General features: G+C 41.6%; 1 protein-coding gene across 1 annotated transcript in view; it reads left to right on the forward strand.

The window, feature by feature from the left end:
• CHN2 (chimerin 2) overlaps positions 1-19558 on the forward strand; it is a 326161-nt gene that overhangs the window by 152818 nt on the left and 153785 nt on the right. The window contains exons 2-3 of the mRNA XM_082397992.1: positions 5814-5852; positions 15172-15227. Of these exons, the coding sequence (XP_082254118.1) occupies positions 5814-5852; positions 15172-15227 (95 nt within the window). The remainder of the gene's footprint in view (positions 1-5813; positions 5853-15171; positions 15228-19558) is intronic.

Below are 19558 nucleotides of genomic sequence, written 5' to 3' on the forward strand. Positions count from 1 at the left end.
GAAGAGCTTTCCGTATGCTGACCCCAGAATTCCTCATCCTCCCTAACAGTTCAGAATGGCAGTGCTATCTTTTCAGGGTTTAGCTACTTCAGCATGTAAGGTTTTCTCAAAATTGTTTCTAAGGTTTTTTTTTTAACTTTTTATTTTATATTGGGGTATAGCCGATTAACAATGTTGTGATAGCTTCAGGTGCACAGCAAAGCGACTCAGCCATACATATACATGTATCCATTCTCCCCCAAACTCCCCTTTTTTAACCTGTACCTCCAGGCCCCTCAAACCAGCTTTTCTTTCTTTTTTCTTTTCTTTTTGTTTCATATGTTCCAGTCTTTATAGATTATTTCATTTGTGTGGTTTTATTACCTATTTTTGTAAGGTTCTGGTTGTTTTCTAAGCATCTATATCTTTTTTCCCCTTTTCCCTCCCTCTTCAATGAGCAGAGATACCTGCTTCCTAACCTGCTTAGAATTGCTCATTAGTATTTATTTCGCAGAATTTTTAAGAGGGCCAAGGGAATTGGGCTTGGCTTTTTACTGCAGAAGCCCTGGTCTCTTTTCTTTTGACTTCACCCTTAGCTCTTCTGGACTAATACTGTGCATGCTGCATATGTTATTATAGGAATTATTTTTTATTGGATCTTTTTACTTCTGCTTTATTTTCAAGGTGGTGATTTATTTAGACAGCATGTTCAAAAAGAGAAACCACCTAGCGCTCCTATGAATTTATTTCTCATTCATGTTAATTTTTATACAAGCAATATGAACAGAAAATTAGGAAATGCAGCTGAGCAACAAGAGAAAACTAGAAATTGCCTATGTTTTCACTATCAGGAATAGCAAATGTTAATAATTGGGTTTATAGCCTTGTAGATCATTTCTGTGTATATAAATATTTATCTTTTCCTTAAAATGGGATCATATTTGTTAAATTGTTTTGTAACCTGATTTGTTTAGTGCATAATGTAGCATGAATATTTTCCTATGTCATTAAGGAAAGATAATAATAACAACAAAGATAGAGTTTACTACATGCTAGACAACCCATCCTATCTTCAAAACATGCTGTATGTTGGGTAGTAATACTACTCCCATTTTGTAAATTGAAAAACTGAAGCCCAGAGAGGTGAGATAACTTGCCTGAGGTAACACAGCTAGTAAGTGACAGACCTAGGTTTTGAACCCAGATAGTCTAGCTCTAGAGGCCGTGCTCTGGACCACAGAGCTCTGACCCATGCCATCATTTTCATGGCTATAGTAGATGGTAATTTATTTAACCCTTCCCTTCTTTCTGGGCTGTTAGATTCACTGTTATACACAAAGCAGCAATGAACACTTTGTTCAAACATTCATCTTTGTACACATGTTCAATTACTGCTTTAGGCTGAATTCCCATGAATAGAATTGCTGAGTCAAAAAGTTTACACATTTTTTAAAGTTTGGATACATATTAGTCAACATTTTTAAGCAATTTATTTTCTAAGCCTCTTTGACCTTTATAATTCATTGTTCCTTTCGAATAATGTATCACTGCCCATCTGGGTTCAATGATAGTTTTTTCCTTAGAACATGGACCTTCTTCTGTTCTACTTCCTCCTCCTTCCTTCTGCCTTATACCCATTTCTCTAAAATGTTTAACAAAATAATACCCTTCCCCAAAGCATAATGCCTTTTGTTGTCAGCACTTCCTGTGTCTTATATCTCCTGGACTTTAACTGTTAGATGGGGTATGTGTATTAGTGGAATACTGTCCCACCATTTGACTTGATGCCAATTTTTTTTTAAATTTTTACTTTATATTGGAGTATAGTTGATTTACAGTGTTGTATTAGTTTCAGGTGTACAGCAAAGTGATTTAGTTATACATATACATATATCTATTCTTTTCCAGATTCTTCTCCCATATAGGTTATTACAAAGTATTGAGTACACTTCCCTGTGCTATACAGTAGGTCCTTGTTGTTTATCTATTTTATATACAGTAGTGTGTATATGTTAATCCCAGCCTCCTAATTTATCCCCCCCTGACCTTTCCCCTTTGGTAACTCTAAGTTTGTTTTCTAAGTCTCTGAGTATGTTTCTGTTTTGTAAATAAGCTCACTTGTATCATTTTATTAGATTCCACATATAAGTGGTATCATATGATATTTATCATTGTCTGCCTCATACGACTGATTTTCTTTCTTTTCTCTATTTTATTTTTTCTTCCAAGCGTCACAAGCATTGCAGTAACAAATCTGTTATATAACTTTTTTCCTGATGTTAGTCTCTGTAAAGTAGGGTGGGCTGTCTGGTAAGGTTGACAGTGTGTCAGAGGCTGGAGGGCAGAGCTCCCTGCTCTGATCCCACCTCTGCCTCCCGCTTGTTTTATGACCTTGAGAAAGCCACTTCATCATTCTCGTTTCATGTTCCTCATTTGCTAAATGAGGAAGGTGAACTAAATGACCTAGAAAACCTATTCCAGGTTTAAAAAAAAAAATACGGTGTCAGGCTATCCAAGAGTAAAGCAGACTTTTAAAAACTATTGTGTGAAACTGGGACAAATGTGATGTTGGCAGGGCCATGTTGGACGCAGCTAGAGGTTCGTGTCAACATATTAAAAATGTTTTGTGCCTTGTCTCTTGGCCAAGGCCTCCTGACAGTGCGCTTTAGTGGCTCGTGAAACGAATCCCTAAGACCAAGGTAATTATAGTTGTTCCACTGAAGCATGACAAATGGCCTCTCACTTTGAATGCGTTTATGAGAAAGAGAAACCTTCCATGACAACAGCACTGGAACTTAGTTACAGGCTCCAGGTCTGGGGGCAAGAATGGAGATAGTCACTGGCTGTGGCCAAGCGAGAGAAGACAAGAGCCTGAGCTCACCCGGGAAGAACCAGGACCGGGTGATATAACAGTGACAACAGCACCATGACAACATTAGTGGGGCTTCATGGAGAACTTGCTATTTGCCAGGCACTGTCCCAAGAACTTTATATATATTATCTCATTTAATTGACACAATAACCCTAAGAGATCGGTTATGAGGTAGGTACATTTATTTTTCTGTTTTATAAAGATAAGTATTGAGAGGCTCTTAAAAAAAGTTGAGTAACGTGCTTCAAGTTATTCAGCCAATAGTTGTCAGAGGTAAGATATGAACCCTGAGAGTTTGTTCATTTATTTAACACATGCTGTTTGAATGTCTGTTATATGCCAGGCACCCTTCTAAGGGCCGATGAGACCTAAGTGAACGAGGCAAAATTTCTGCTTGTATGGAGTTTGGCTAATAGTGGGATGAGCCCAGTAATAACAAGCGAACGAATCAATAAATAATTTCAGATGGTAATAAGTGCTTTGAAGGAGAGTGAGTGGGGTTGGGGGAAGGCTGCTTTACACAGGATTGACAGGGGTGGCCCATGGGAGGTGACATTTGAGCTGAGCCCTGCATGACAGAACAAGTCAGCTGTGCAAAGCTCTATTGGAGGAGAGTTCTTACATGGAGGGTCCACAGGAGCAAAGGCCAGGGGCTCAGAAGAACTTGGCTTGTTCTAGGAAGAGAGAGAAGGCCAGTATGGTTGGATGATACATGAAAAGGGGGGAAGTGCCTGCAATGGAGTGAAGAGGAGGGCAGGGACCAGAGGACACAGGGCCTTGGAGGCCACAGTATAATGTTTGTATTTTATTCCAAGTGCAGATGGGAGACATTGGAGGATTTTAAGCAAGGGAGCATTGTGAACTCCCTTCTCTGTGGATGGCTTTCTTCACTTCTTTGTGACGTTGCCAACAAGGAGCAACCAGAAAGGGATAAAGTGTGTATGTGCAGGGAAGCCTAAATGAAAGTTTAAAGGTTAGGAGCCACCAGCATTTCAGATGAATCAAAATTCTAGGTTTTTCACAGAGCAAGACTGAAATGAACAGTGAGAGGCCATCTAATCCAAACTTCTGACTTTAGGTAAGAAGACCTTAGGAAATCCAAGTTGAGCATCTGAACTATGTTTGAAAACCTGCATTAAGGAGACTATTTGGGGGGGAACTTCCCTATGTAGAAAGCTGCACTCTAGGTTCTGAATATTCTTGACAACTTCTTGGTCTGGGGGTTGTACTTACCTTATAGAGTAAATCTCATCCAAAATAACAAGACAGCTTTGGATAGATGACATCTCAGGGATTCATACTTCCATGCAGTCTGGTGTATGTGTGTGTGTGTGGGTGTGTGTGTGTGCGTATTGATCTTTATCTTTGAAAAATATTTTTGAAGGTGTCATCAATATTTTAACATTCAGGACCTGGCTTTTCTGGTGAGATGGTATTGTATGGATGGTTCTAGAATTTTGTTGTAAACTCGGCAACATGATTTATTTTATTTGAATGTTATTATAGACAAACACTCATCTTAACCCATTAAAATTGGTCTGTGTCACATATAAGATGAAATTAATTGCTTCTTTAGGTTAAAAGCTCACTATTACATTGTCTACTTTGACAAAAGTATTAAGAGCTTCACTTTTATTTAGCAAACTAGGTTTGAATAACAACATAAACCATTATTAATACACTGCATTTGTGTGTGTGCCTATGTGGCCGATTATTCATAGGTAGGTTCCTGACAATGCAAGCCTAAGAATCCAGATGCATTTGTATGAAACTATCTTAGGAGGTGTTTAGTTGCCTCTGTGATAGGATGGGCCCCAGAAAGCAAGTATGAATTGTGAAAGAACTTAATTTAAGCTACATAACTGTAATTGAGTAGGATTTGGGGAAGTTCACCACTCTTGAGTTACTTTTTATTGATAGTAAGTATATTTGTTTCTTAGGAGGGGAAGAATTCTCAAACTCTCTTACTGCATGAGATCAGAAAATTTCTGTTCCTTTGCACGAAAGTAGTATGTGACAGTTCACAAGGACAAGGGCAGCATAAGGATGGGTGTGGGATGCCATAGGGTTGCAGGATGACAAAAACAGAGTTTCCTCATCAAAAAGCGCTGAATTAGAGAACTCATAAAGCTTCCCCAGCTTAACATTCTATGAGTCGGGGAAAAGGAGTTTTCCCTCTGGCTGTTTAAGCTAGAGTATGTTTTACCAAGACCTTAGCTATGAGCTCAGGAGGGCTCTAATAACTCCGTCAAAATTATAAATTCAGCCGTCAGCACTGGGATTGTTGAGTTGACTGAACAAGCAGATTTTCTCCATTGTCTGCTTTCTAGATTGATGAATAACAATATCGTCCTCTCCATTTTGTTGTAACTCTTTCACTCTGACACTGATTGCTGAGAGGTTTTCCGGAAATTTCCTAAGTCACACACTGGAGTAAATTCAAGGACATAATGCGATTCCAATTGAATCATCAGTGTCTCAGCTGTCAGACCTAGGAGTTCAGTTGGTTGAGTTGTACAACTTCAACAGATTTAATATTACATACTTGCCACTTTGCGTCTTGCCCTCAAGTCTTAATAAATGGGCTAAAGGTCTGACTGGAATCTGTGAGATAAATTATATGTTTATTATGCCAAGTTAAGTAAATACTGTTTGAAAGGATTACTGGAGGGTACAATCAAGTTAATTGCTTTAAAAATCTTTTTTGATTTACTGGGCTCTATGAAAATGGTTAAGCAATTGATTCTGTCATGGTAAGTGACATGAAGAAAATGGTGTTGGATCCACAAGGGTTGCCATGTACACTTCCCCCCTCATGCCTGGAACTGTCCCGTAAACGAGCTGAGAGGCCCCCGGGACCAGAAGGCAAATACTGCTGACAGACAGTTGTTCCTCCAGAGAAGACACAAGTTGACAGTTTGACGTTCAAGCTGACGGATTGATTTCTTCCTTTTTATTCTAGATGCTGAAGAATACCAGCCTCCAATATGGAAATCATACTGTGAGTATCTAAAATCAGAATCTCCTCAGAAGTCTTTAGTCGGCCTGCCTTTTGAACAATTTTTCCTGTTGATTTAGTGCACACAAACTCTCGCATCACAGCACTGCAAACCCAAATCTCTCTTTCTCTGCTAAGGAGAGATATTGGTCAGAGAGAACTGGAAGAACCCTGTCCCCTGGCCAGGACCTCTGAGAGCCAGCTGCCTGTGACCCGCTTAGGGAAATGCTTAGGGAAAAAAAAGATGGACATTCTGACTCTCTACCTTTCTTTGGGACTTTCCTTGTCTTCCTTCCTTCCTTCTTTCCATCCTTCCTTCCTCTTTTTTTTTTCACAGTTGGTCAGCAAGGGTTAGTGTGTTGACTTCCATGAATTATGTTCTTGGCTGTTCATCTTAAAGCTGTAATATCAAATGACATTTACCACAGAAAAATTAACAGATAGCAATGGATAATGTTTGGTCACTAAGGGTGACTCCTTAGAAACAGAGATCATTATCTGATCATCGATCATCAATCCGTCTCCCCTCATGAGGGCAGGCACTTGTCATCACCTCAAGCTGGTTTTCTCTTTCCTTAGTATCATCCGCCTGACTAAGTAATTCTCCAGTGACAGAGGGGAGGAGTGTGGTGTGGGGAGCCCACTGTGCTGAGAGCCAGGGGAACAGGCTCTCATTCAGGCTCTGCTTCTGGACAGCAATAATAAGAATAATTATTTCTATCATTATTGATGTTGCCCTTGTTTCTACCACCCGTTGAGACCTGCAGCGTGCCAGCCACCATGCTAGCTCTGTGCCTGAAGTCGCAAATCGCACCACAGCCCTAAGCGACCAGTACCACTCTTATCCCTGTTTCACATACAAAGAAACCACAGCTCAGAGGGGTTCAGTAACTTGGCAGAGGTTTTATGAGAAACCTTGGAGTGGCATTCAGAGTGGAACCCAGAAGCAAGCCAGACTCACAGCCTGCAAGTTGCCAATCTTTTTTTCTTTCTATTTAAAATTGTATACATAAGTATAGAGATAAGTATATACATACACACAGACACACACACATATGCATATACCTGTGTATGTATGTATTTGTTACAAAAGCAATACAAAGCTACATAAAAGACAAACGTTAGAGAAATACATAAAGCTGAGGGCAAAAATTTCCCATAGGCCGCATACCAGCTCTCACCCCATATTCCACTCCTCTTTTCCAATCACTGGCCCTGTCAGTTTTGGAAAGCATATCTTTCCACGTGTTTAAAATACACATGCCTAAGAGTTTGTTGTTGTTCCCTTTTGTAAAAATGGGTTTATGCTGTACCCGGTGTCCTTCAACTTGCTTGTTTCACTTCACAAATACCTTGTTTTTATCTTCCTATGTCAGCATATAGAGAGGCACCTCATTCTTTATTACATGAGTCTGTTCTTCCATCTGTGAAATAAAGGGGTTGTGCTGGGTCTCTAAGGGCCCTTCCAATCTAATGTTACGCATTCTGATCTTCTATTTTAAAAGGCAATGCTAATGACTAAGTAATTGGATGTTTTTGTTTGTTTGTTTCCTAATGGAGTGTGAAGCGCTCTGGCAGTAAATCAACAAAATATCTGTAGTGAGAGGTATTGGGGGTCCCGTGACTCACTGTTCCTTGCACACTGCCTTACACACAGCCTTGCGTACGTTAACTACGCAATAAATATTTGTTGAGTGAATGCCACCGCAGAGAGCTTTACTGAAGCGAGAAGATGGCACTGGCTCAAATTCATTTCGCTTTTTGCTAAGAGACCTTGGGCCACCCAGTGTATCTCTTAAAAGCACTTTTATGTCCTAAGGAAACCAGAAAAGGTGTTGTTAATTACATGTTCCTATATCAATTTTACCAGAGTATATTGGTCTTAAGTTTGATTTTTTGATCTAAACAAGTTGTGTGTGTGTGTTTGTGTTTAATTTGCTCTAGGATCATAAAACTTTAGATGCAGAAGGGATAGTTGAGGCCATTTAATACAAACCATTTAGTGACATATATGAAGTTCCTCTTTATTCTGCTCAACTAATAGTCATCCAGGCTGTATTTGAGGGTCTCTAGTGATGCAGAACTCTACAACTGAAGGGAGTATGCCAACAGCAGGGCCATCCACAGCATCGAAAACAGGTTGATCGGAGATCCACAGGGTACTACTGAGAAAGCACTCTCTTTTGGTTGTCCTGAGTCCATTAATTCTTTGAATTAGGGTGTTGGACTACTATAAACTCATCTAACAATATCATTACCAAGCTCATGCTACTCCCTCTTATTCCGAAGTTTATCATCTACTCCTTTGGTCTTTCAGCAGACATACATTATAAGCATTAGGATAAGCATTAGGAATCAACAGTAGCTAAAATGTGGTCCATACTTTCCTCCAATTTACGGTCTAGGAAGGAGACAAATGTAACCAATTAACATGCAAATGGACTGAAGCAACAATATACTACTGCTCCTCTACCTCCTGGGATTAGAGAAGACTTTCTAAAAGAGGTTAAAGTTGCATGTGGGTCTTGAAGGATAAATAAAGAGAAGAAATCTGAGGGCCTTGAAGAACTTCATGAGATACATGTTAATATCCAAGTATGTTAAAACAATAGCATTTTCCTTATCTGAAAATCCAACAAACCTATCAGAATATGAAATTTGTTTGGTTTTAAATAACCTGTTGGTAAACCCATTCTGAACCTCAGGAATCACCAAGTTGTTTCTCTTTGAAATACTCACAAACCATCCTTTCAGAGATTAATTTTACATGTTGATGTCAGACTCATTAACATATCATCTATGGAATCCATACTTTCCCATCACACACTTAATTTTCTAGCTCTGGCATTTACTTGGTACTTTGAAATTTCTCATACATTTACCAGATACAGTTCATTTTTGCCATATTATAGGACTTGGTTTGAAAACTGATTATTTACAATGATTTTAGGAGTATATAGGTATGTCTTTGCTTTCATCCATCACCTATTGTTGGCTGTAATATTGACTTATTTGATATCAGATTCTTATTATGAAGCCTTAGTCCCAATTATAACGTTATTCCTAAAAGAAAATTAGTCTGCCTCATAATGATCCACTTTAAGAAGCTGTTTTTAAATTTTAATACTAATTGCAATGCTCTTAGGAGCAAGTAACAGAATATTCCTCTCAAACGCATTGATTGACATAAGCAAAAAGTCTAGAGGCACTGGCTTCAGGCATGACTTGGTCCAGCAACTCAAACGACATTATTAGAACCCAATGTGTACCTCTTCCTTTCTTGGCTCTGCTTTCCTAGGTTTGCCTCCACTGTTAGTAGGCTTTTCTCTTGTAACCCCCAGAGAGCTACCAATAGCACCAGGGCTACCACATCCACGTTTAAGAGCAACAGGCAGAAGGACAGTCTACTGCAAGCAAAAGTCTTAGAATTGAGTCTTAGCCGTATTTGACATGGGTTCCCAACCCTGACTCCATCACTGTGGTCAGAGAGTTGAGATATACTAACTGCCCTAAACCCATCAGGGCTCACCACTGGAACTCAGGAAGGTTTACATAGGAGTGACTGGAAACTTTGGAGTACCTTTAAAATGGGGAAGATGGAAATGGACGCCTAGAAGGCAACCAATGAATGTCTGATTTAGAAATTTAGAAGAATAAGGAACCTTAGAAATCAGCTCTCTAAATATTTTCTATAAAGTAGATTGCTTATTAATTTATTCATTCATTCATTCATTCATTCAACAAATGCATATTAAGTCTTTGCCTTAGACCAGGCAGTGTGCTTTGAGCTGTGGGACTGCAAGGATGGATAAGACTCCATCTTGACTCAAAGAGCAATGATGCCACACGAAGTCCCTTAAGTTCCTGCCTTTCCTGCTCCCCTTTCTTTCTTAGAAGCTAATGCTATCACTTCCTGAGCTGATTATTTGGTAAGAAGAATCTTGTCCCAAAGTATCATATATCTACATCTAGTCCTTAATACTCAAGACCAAACCCCAAAGCATTGGTGAAATCACTGAGAAGTATTTGGTTTCAATTCTTTTAAAAAAGCTATTTTCAAGTTTACTTTAAAAATAAAGTAAAGCCACATTCTAAACTTTAAGCCAGAACTATGAACTAAGCAGATGAGTTTAAAAGCCAACCGCCATGGGTATACTCTGAAAGATTTTATTGTTTAAGAGGCCAAGTGCCAATTAGGCAGCAGATGCTGTGGCCAACATCTCTCCCCGGAGACTCTCCTGGGCAGCAGGTCAGGCAGTCACAGCTTGTGCCTGTTTTTCTAAAGAGGAGTTTAGAACCTCAGAATTCTGATCCACAGGCCCCAGGCATCAGAGTCACCTGGGGAGAATAGTTATAATAACCATTCCTCAGCCTGACGCCAGATTTCTGAATCGGAAGAGTGGGGGGATCTGCAGTTTATCACACCCCACAGGTGCTTCTTATACACACTTAGGCCTGAGACCCCCTGGTTCAAGTCTACACAGCCTCATCCTCAGGCTTTTCACTGTGCCATGGGACCAGAGGAGAGCTCCATCCCCAGTAAGACTGGACATTCTGTTAGCAAGACAAAGCCTGCACACAGTTGCCTGGAAGTGGGGCTGAGCCAAGAGGCCATTGAAAGCCCCTGCTATTTCTTACTCACACCCGTGAGTTTTTTCCCATGAAAACCGGGAAGACATGGGCAGTGAGCGGGGTGGCACTGGGTCAGTGTCACAGCCAAGTGGCCAGGTTCGGCTCCTGGATCCACATGCCCTCTTAAGTGATAAGTGGCTGTTAGAGGACATCCCTGCAGGGTCTTTTAGGAGCTGACGGGTTTGGACTGGGCTTAGCATCACCCAGGCCAGGGCTTTCACTCGGCCTCCATGGGGAGTGGGTTGATTGTGTTACCAGAAGATGAGCCGAGTTTCCTTACTGAAGAAAAAAATAAAACACTCTCTCAGTGAGTTCTTGATTTCTCAATCTGCTTCAGGTTTCCTGGGGAGCAGGGAATCCCCTTCTCTTACCTCCACGTTCCCTAGTGACCATCCCCACCCCATCCCCCTGCCTAACAGCTTATTCCAGAATAAGAGTTCTCTCTTGTGCTGCAAGGACCCAGGGCTGGGGAGTGCCGGGGACAGATTTGGAGCATGGTCATAGAAGCACAGTCTGTCATCTCGCCCCTTAGCGCACAGAATCACCCAAGCAGTGACATTTGTTATTGCATTTTGCCTGTGGCGTGGGTTTGTTGAACAAAGAAAATTCAAGAAACGACATTTTCAAGATTATGTGACGTGTTTCAGTTATATTAAATGGGCCTCATGCATGTTTGTTTCGTTATAGCCAACCTTGAAAATGAGGTACTGGGGCTGAAGCTGAGATAGAGTCTAGGGACCCATTTTTTCCTGTGGCTGCCATGGCAATTGGTTGTCATCTCATTATCTTTATAGAGACATATTATTCAGATGGCAAACAGGCTTTGTCGATTTCTATTGCTTGGAACAGCACTGAGCAGATTTTGTAGATCCTGAGACCTGCTCACTGAAAAATAACGATTGATTAATGGTGTGTGCTGCCCAGAGACCAGCAAGGAGAGGTGGCACCCCTGGCTTGAGGGTTTTTCAGGGACCCCCCCTCAAAGTTACTCCTGGCTGGGACTATTTCCGGTTGTAAGACTGGTGAATGACCATGTTTCTCTTTACTCAGAGGATACCTAGAGGATACAGCTAAGGGCTTTAGCCTGTTGACACAGGAGAGGAACTGTCCCTTACATTCCTTCTCCTGTAATCTCTGTGATTGTTAATGGCGTCTCAATCTTTCAAGCATTCAAGGCCCTTTCCTCCATTCAATTTGTAATCCAGCCCTGGCCATCCTCCTCTGCAATCAACTCACCTCCTCATCTGCATTTCTACTAGTGTTGTCCTAACTCGCACTTTCAGGATCTCCTTTACGTACAACTAAAACACAGTTCTCTTGCTTCCCTGCCTCCAAGGATCCCCCTCCGATGCTTCCTTCAGTGAAGCAAAGGGCAGTGGCCCCCACTCCTGGCTGTGTGTTGGAATCTCCCAAAGACCTTTAAAAAGAACATATTTCGGGACCCCTTGCCAGGCTGGCAGAGTGAGCATCACCAGAGACGATGGTGTCTGAGAATCTGTATCTTATAACTATATAATTTATATTTTAGCTCTTCGAAGATTCTAATGCAAGCAACCCCACTTGGGACCGCTCCACCATCTGCCTTAGGGACTACTGGTGAGGCTGAAAAATATATAGACCTTGGGACCTGGAAATCAGGCCTTAAATCTTGATTTCATCATATTATCTGTGTGACCTTGAGCTTCTTCACAGCTTGGCGTCTCCACTACTTTGTCACTGAGGTGGAGAATAACAGTTACCTTGGAGGTTGGTTGGGAGGAGTAAATGAGGAAATGTAGATAAGGTGTCTGGCACACAATAGGTCTCCAGAAAATGAGAACTTCTATTTTTCTGAACAGTCTTATCCTTATTGTCATTATTCTGAAACAGACCAGATCATGTCACCTCCCTGCTCAAAACATGTCACTGTCCCCCCATTGCTGAAAGAAGAACATCCATGCTTCCTACCATGACCTTCAAGGTTCAGTCCCACATGGCCTCCTCCCACATCTGCCCACCCCGGGGCAACAGCACACTGGACTCTCACGGACCAATCAGCACGTCATTCCCTTTTACTGCTGGGGCTCTTTCCTCTATCTGTACCCCTCTCTCTTTTCTCTACCTGTGGAAACCCTGCTAACTCTTCAAGGAGAGCCCCATGCTTCTCCCCTCGGGAAGCCATCCTGACCACCTGAGTAAAAAGAACTGCTTCCTCCTCTGCCCTTAATTAAAGCACTTGGCCCTTCCTGGTTTTGTTTCTCCACGTGCATCTCCCTCACTGGATCAGTGTCCTTGAAGGAATGGCTTGTGACCCATGAGTCAATACATACAAATATGCATTAAGCATCTGCTATGTGCCAAGCACTGTTTTAGGCGCTGAGCGTCCCACAGTGGAAAGAACAAAGTCCCTGCCCCCAAAGAGCCTACACATTAGTCAAGGGAGACAGCACACAAAATAAACAAATACAGTGTGTTAATGGTGATGAGTACTGTGAAGAAACATGAAATGGTGTAAAGGTAGCGGAGTGATGGGATGGAATTTTATACCAAGTCGGGCAAGTCAGGGAAGACCTGAATGAAGGGGGAGGAGTGCCATCTGAACATCTTGGGAAAGAGCAATCCAGGTGGAGGGCACAGCAAGTGCAAAGGCCCTGAGGCATAGAAAAATAAACCAGGGCTTTGGAATCGAAAGGATACATTTTAGCTGGATGCTCTGGGGCAAATATTTCACTCTGGGCACGTATTTCCTCATATAAAAAATGAGCATGGTAATGATACGTTCCGTCCTCGGAGCTCTTGTGAACGTTCAATAAGACATTGTTCCTGCCACATAACAGGTACTCGATATGCTCGTTCCCTTCTCTTCTCTCTTCCCCTCCATTCATCCTCAAAGCCTCCACATAATGCTGACTGTGGTATCTGTTCTACAGCAGATGTTCAAATATTTGCCGATATGAATTGCAAAGGTGAGCTTAGCTTAAAATGCTTCTCTTATAACAGCTGTACGTGCTTTGCCACCTTCAAGGGAAGCATTAAAAACGGTGTTCACAAAACTGTTCCAGCCATGCCCCCCACATATAACTGCTGGCTTCCGAGGGCATTGACAATGGGAAGAGAAGAGAGGATAGGATTCTCTGGATGTGGGTTCTGCAATTGCTCTAAAGCTCTGTGATTCTAGGGGATGCCCCCTTTGGTTCCCTTTACACTCATTAACAGCAAAACCCTGCTGAAAAGCAGTTAGTTGGTGTTGGAGCTCATTCGAGAGGAATAAAGGATTCCATGCAGGCTCTGTCGTGATTTAAGGAGAGCATGGGCTCTAGTGGGAGAGTCAGTGGAATGTCCAAAACTATTTCTCTATTTTTTTGCCAGTTCTTCCTCATGTTTCCTCCTGCACAAGAAGCCTTCTCTGACCTGTCTCTGATACGTGGCTACAGTTGTCCTTAAGTGACACAGGCATCATCATTAGTGTGGGCAACCTAAGCTTAGAAATGCGGCACGTTAAAACAGCCATATGAGGGTTAGATGGTTTCTTCTCTGTTAGGAAGCTGAGTCATCTACCCTTAATTAGGTAAGAAAATAACCATGTTGAGCTGAAGGCATTGGGGAGCCATAGGTACAAAATACATCCCATCATTTCCACCTGTTTCCACATGACCATCTGCCCTTCAATTAAAATTTCTTTCTTTTATTTTTAGACCTAAGAATAAGCCAGAAGTTTTTGCTTCTCTTATTACATTTTCTAGAAGACTTTATGTGATCTAATTTTTAACGTTTCATAGATGTATTCTATGATATGATTCATAGAATTATTTGACATTAATTATTCCCTCTTCAAGATTCTGAAGATAACATCAAGTAGGTTTATTTTCAACCTCTATTTCCATGGAAGTAGAACCCCAAGGTACCTGCATAGAGTAGCTTTTCCTCTAAGAGAAGTAATCAAACCAGCTGAGCAGCAGAAAATCACTCATTATAGTCTGAAAAATTACAAATAATATTCTGATAAATTACATTTTTGTATACAATTACCTGCTTTCCTCCATGCCCAAGCCTGAAAGTCTGTCTTTAAAACAGGATATAAGAGAGTTATTATTATTTAAGATCCTAAAGGGCCCAAGAAAAAGGAATGACAATGGGTGGGAAATAGTCAACTAGGTAAGTATCTGTGGTGATGGGCGGGGCAAAAATAGAACTCGTGAAAAGAGAAATGAGCTGGGGCTTCATTCACTCACAGAATCGGCTGTGTCTTTGTCCATAACTGTAACATTTCAGAGAATGCCACTCCTCTTCTAATGCCTGTCTTTCCCTGGTATGTCAAGAAACATCAGCATTGAGATTCAGGGATCCTATTATATGATCTTACTACCTAGGTACTCACAAGTAGAATTTCATCTTTAAAATTGTCGACAGAATTTTAGTCCTATCTAGTCTTCCAAGAAAGCCGTAACAGGAACAATGCCAGTAACAATTATGAAACTAAATTGTCCTTATAAAAATTTTAAAAAATCAGTTTTGCCCGTTTATAGTCATTGTGACTAATTTCCATGTAAATGATCTGCCTTTATTCAGTCTAAAAATGTGTCTGTATCTCCTTTGTTTTTTGGTTGAGAAATTTGCAGTTCTTGAAAGGTGGTTAGGTGGAACTGTTTGAAGGCATGTTGGTATGTGCTGATGCTTTTTAATTATAATTCTCTCTTTTCATATTTGGCAGTGTATCAGTTACAGCAAGAGGCCCCTCGTCCCAAGAGGATCATTTGTCCTGGGGAGGTCAGTACTCAGCTACTTCCAATACACCTTGTTAAATATGATGAATGGTCAGCACTATGTTGATATTGGAGGACCTTCAGATTTCCTGGGAGTTGATTTCTTTTAATGTTTGTTAAAGTGTCACCAAATTTAACATCTAAATAATCTGTATTTTGAAGTCAGGTATTATTTGAAAAATACTAACTTGGAATCAGAAGTCTTACATTTTTCACTACTACAGAGGCAAATTAAGCATCCTTTGTAAACTCCAAAATGTGTGTTCTGGTTGTTTTCTTTGTTCCTGCAGTTTTGATACTTTTATCATTTTTTAATTATGAAATGCTTCCAAAAGAGAAAATGCAGAGAATGATAAATATCTGGATACTCTCAACACCCATATTTAGCAAACCTTTACATTTTGTCATATTAAAAAAAATCCCTACGAGAAAAGTGACTGGGTTTTTATTCTTGGAGATAAGCTTAAAAATATATTGACTCATAAAAATGCTTACCAGGCACAGAACTTTCCCTTGCCCTCCTTCACTCATCAGTTCTCTTATCATCTGGGATGCCAGCAAGATTTGAAAGGCAGGACTAAGGCTCTGTTTTCTATTTTTATGCTGACTAGGTGCTTTAATAGCCAGACCAATATCCTTCAAACAAAGGTCCATGGGTCCTTGATTATTTTTGTTATTATGACTTTGATTAAATACAGAAGAGCAGATTTCTTTTAAAGTGTCACATCTGCCTTATCAGAGGGAAAGGCTCTAATTCCAAAAATCTTGAGATTTTTTCCCTTGAACATCAGTACTTTCTGGCAGACTGACTGGATCTGGTTTTGAATCTGTCTCAAAGACTTAGGTACATATGTACCCACACCCAGAGCCAACTTACCACTGTTTAATAAGTGTTTCTACATGAAATTTTACTTCTGTTGAAGGGTACTGAAGTTCATCAGGTAATCTGAATTTTAATTGAGTGGACATTCTCATCCCAGAAATATAGCCTGAGAAGAGAAAATATTTGATCTGTAAGGAAAAATCCAGGATGAGGTCAAATCTTTATTTGGTGCTATGATCTTGTTCTGTCACTAACCGTGCTGACTTGTCTTTTGGTTATTAAAAGTAATATCCAAGTAAGAGAAATATAGGATAAATACAAAAATTTTAATGAGATGCTTTAATTGGGTATTTTGGGTGAGAAATAAGAAACAAATTGTTAAAAATTCTTTCAATCCTACATTACGTTTAGTATTTTGCCATCAGGAAAAATATAACCGTGTGTAGGGAGTTAGAGGAGTTTAAATGTCTCCATGAAAAGAATGTTTGTAAGATTAAAATACAACTAAAGTCTCTTCCTAGGGGTATTAATAAAAAGTCTACTGGTAAGGTTGGGCACTAGAACTTGAAACCCAAGGGAATATAGTAAATATTCATCTGTTAATTTATTTTATATGTATATAATATATAGATAGAGAGAGAGACTGCTCTGTTCTTACTTAGATCTAGGCGTTGGGAATACAGCAAAGAACTTGGCTATTGGTGCTCTGAGTGTCATATTAATTGTATGTAATTAAAGATATATTTAAGATGTTATCTATGGGTGGGTGTAAAAGAGAGAGAGAGAGAAAGAAACAGAGAAAGAAAGAGAGAGAGAAACAGAAAGAAAGAAAGAGAGAGAGAGCGAGAGAGAGAGAAAGAGTCCGAGCACCTCTTTGTTTCTCAAAATCCTTGGAACCATGTCCGTTGTCCTCTAAGCCAGGTGGAATGTTAGCAGCGGAGATGGGTAGATTCAGATTAGCTTCATGAAGCCTCTTCACAGGGTTCCCCTGAAACCCTTCAGACATCCTATGGGCTGAGGGTCCACAGCCTATCTCTTTAATGTCACACTTGCATCAGAAGGAAGCGCCCCAGAGGCCTTAGCAAAGCAGAGCTGTGAGCCACAAGCCACCACCATCTGCTATGACTAAAGGATATGGCGTGTGTACAGCTTTTTTCTTCCTTCTTTCTCATCTTTTAAACCAAGCTTTTCACAGTTTGACCTTTATCAATCTGATTCATTAATAAGTTGTGCCTGGTGGATGCTGGATTCCTAGGTAACTTGCCTCTAGGAATTCCATATCTCATTTCTGCCAGGAAACCTAACACGAAATGGACATTCATCAACTCCATTTCCTGAGCAGGCAGCGTGGGGCCCATCCAGCCAGGCAGATGTCAGGTGATAAAAGGGCCGAGTGTGGCTGGAGGAACAGGTGCTGCCGAGGCGAGAGCCAGCCCGGGTAGCTTCAGGGCCCTTTGTCCTCCTGTGCAAATAATTCCTGCCCACACTGCTCGGCCTCCCAGGACTTGGCCTCCTTCTAGTGAAGGAGTGGTCGCTGGTGAAACCACTCCTGCTGCAGAGGGTGTTTTAGCTAACGGCTCTGTGCCTTATAGCACACCTGCGTGCTCGGGGATGTGCCTAATGAAGAAGCCTTTCACTCTGAGTGTGTGGCCAGAAAGACTGAAGCTTTATTAACACATTTACATAAAGCCATAAAGGCTATTTCTTTTGAACAGTGAGTTATGATTTTTTCTGTGTCTTTGCCATCGTATCCCTCAGCTAGCCATTGAGTCCTCGCTTTATTGTACACACAGCCTCGCTGCCCTCCTTCTTAGTCTCCAGCCCCTGTCCTGTCAGCCACCTTGTCCCTGGCAAGCCTGCCCGGCTGTATTGCTCCAGCACACTCCATCTCTTTTGTTTCTCTGATGACTAATAACCTCCCAGGCTATGGGCCTCTCTCAGGTTCGGGTCCTCCCACTGAAAGTGATAAATCCCACATTAGAGCACCAAGTGAGTCTGCAGTTACAGTCATGGAACACTGTCATTCAAGTGTACAGACACAGGCCAACCTGACTTGAATGCTTGGTGGCTCTCGACGGACACCAACCGCCTAATGGACTTTGTTGGAGAACTAGGCAATCGAGGGTACAGACTGATTCAGCAGGTGAAATCCAGTGAGCTTTGCAAACCCAGGAAGGGAAGCCCGGCTGCAGAGTCAGCTGGACTTGTTCTGAATCCTTGTTCTACCACTTTCCAGCTACCTGACTTAGAACCAAGCACTTACTCTCTCAGGGGGGTTAAGGTCTACCCCCAGGGCAAACAGCTACTGTGCAGGGTGTTATAAGTGGGATCTATGTGTCAAGTGTCTAGAATGGTGCCTGGCACATCAGAGGTACTCACTGTTGATGACTCATGGCAGATTCAGAAATCTGTGGAGAGCAAGTTCTGAGACAGTCATTAGGGACAGAGTCACAGTAATGACAGTATTCTCTGGATGTGAGGGCCAAAAAGGCAGTGATCAAGAACAAAGCAAGATGCCTGGGTCAGGGATTAAGCTGCCATGTAAAAAGATACTGAGGAGGAGGAACAGAAGGTACAAGTGGCTGAGCAACGGCTCTGGCGCCAGTTAAGCCAGGGAGGGTCAGTTACTGAAATAATAGTCCGTGGCTTTCTTGAGATTCATCGTGGTAAATTAATATTTATTGAGCAGCCACAGCACCTGGCACTCTTCTCTACCGGCATTTCCCGAGGGCTCCATGCCATGAGATTCAGAACATCTTCCGGTATGCAAAATTCTCACTTGTCCTTTCTGTCAATTATCAATCAGTCCTCACATAAGCATTTATTAATCACCAAATGTGTGCCGGGGTGGTCTGCTAGGAATTGTGCAGAATATCGACTCCTAAATTTGCATCTCTAGCTAAGACCTCTCCCCTGGGCTCCAAACACCTCGCTCCATCTGTCTTCTTGACCTTTTCAGGGAGATGTCCCACCGGCCATCTCTAGCCAAATGCTCAAAGGAGAACTGGACCCCACTCCATTAAATGGCACCTAACTTCAGAAACCTGCATGCTTGTCTCTCCTACCCTCACCCTCTTCTCTTAGCAAGCTTCATTTACCTCCAAATATATCTTGCATTTGTCACTCTTCTCTGCCTCCAGGACTACCATGGGGTCGGGCCCATCATCGTTTCTTACCTGGATTGTTGCTGCTCAGCAGCCTTCAGCCTCATCTCCCTGCTTCCACTCTTGGCACTCGCCCGGACACACACACACTCACACACACACACACGCACACCCCATCCTTCAAACAGGAGCCCAAACCATCATTGTTAGATATAAATCCAACTGCTTCAGCAGCTTCCCATTGCTCTTAAAATAAAAGCAAGACCTCGGGCTTCCCTGGTGGTACAGTGGTTGAGAATTTGTCTGCTGATGCAAGGGACACGGATTCGAGCCCTGGTCTGGGAAGATCCCACATGCGGCGGAGCAACTAAGCCCGTGTGCCGCAACTATTGAGCCTGCGCGCCTAGA

This window comes from Balaenoptera borealis, assembly GCF_965194805.1.
Source record: "Balaenoptera borealis genome assembly, chromosome: 7".
Lineage (NCBI taxonomy): Eukaryota > Metazoa > Chordata > Mammalia > Artiodactyla > Balaenopteridae > Balaenoptera > Balaenoptera borealis.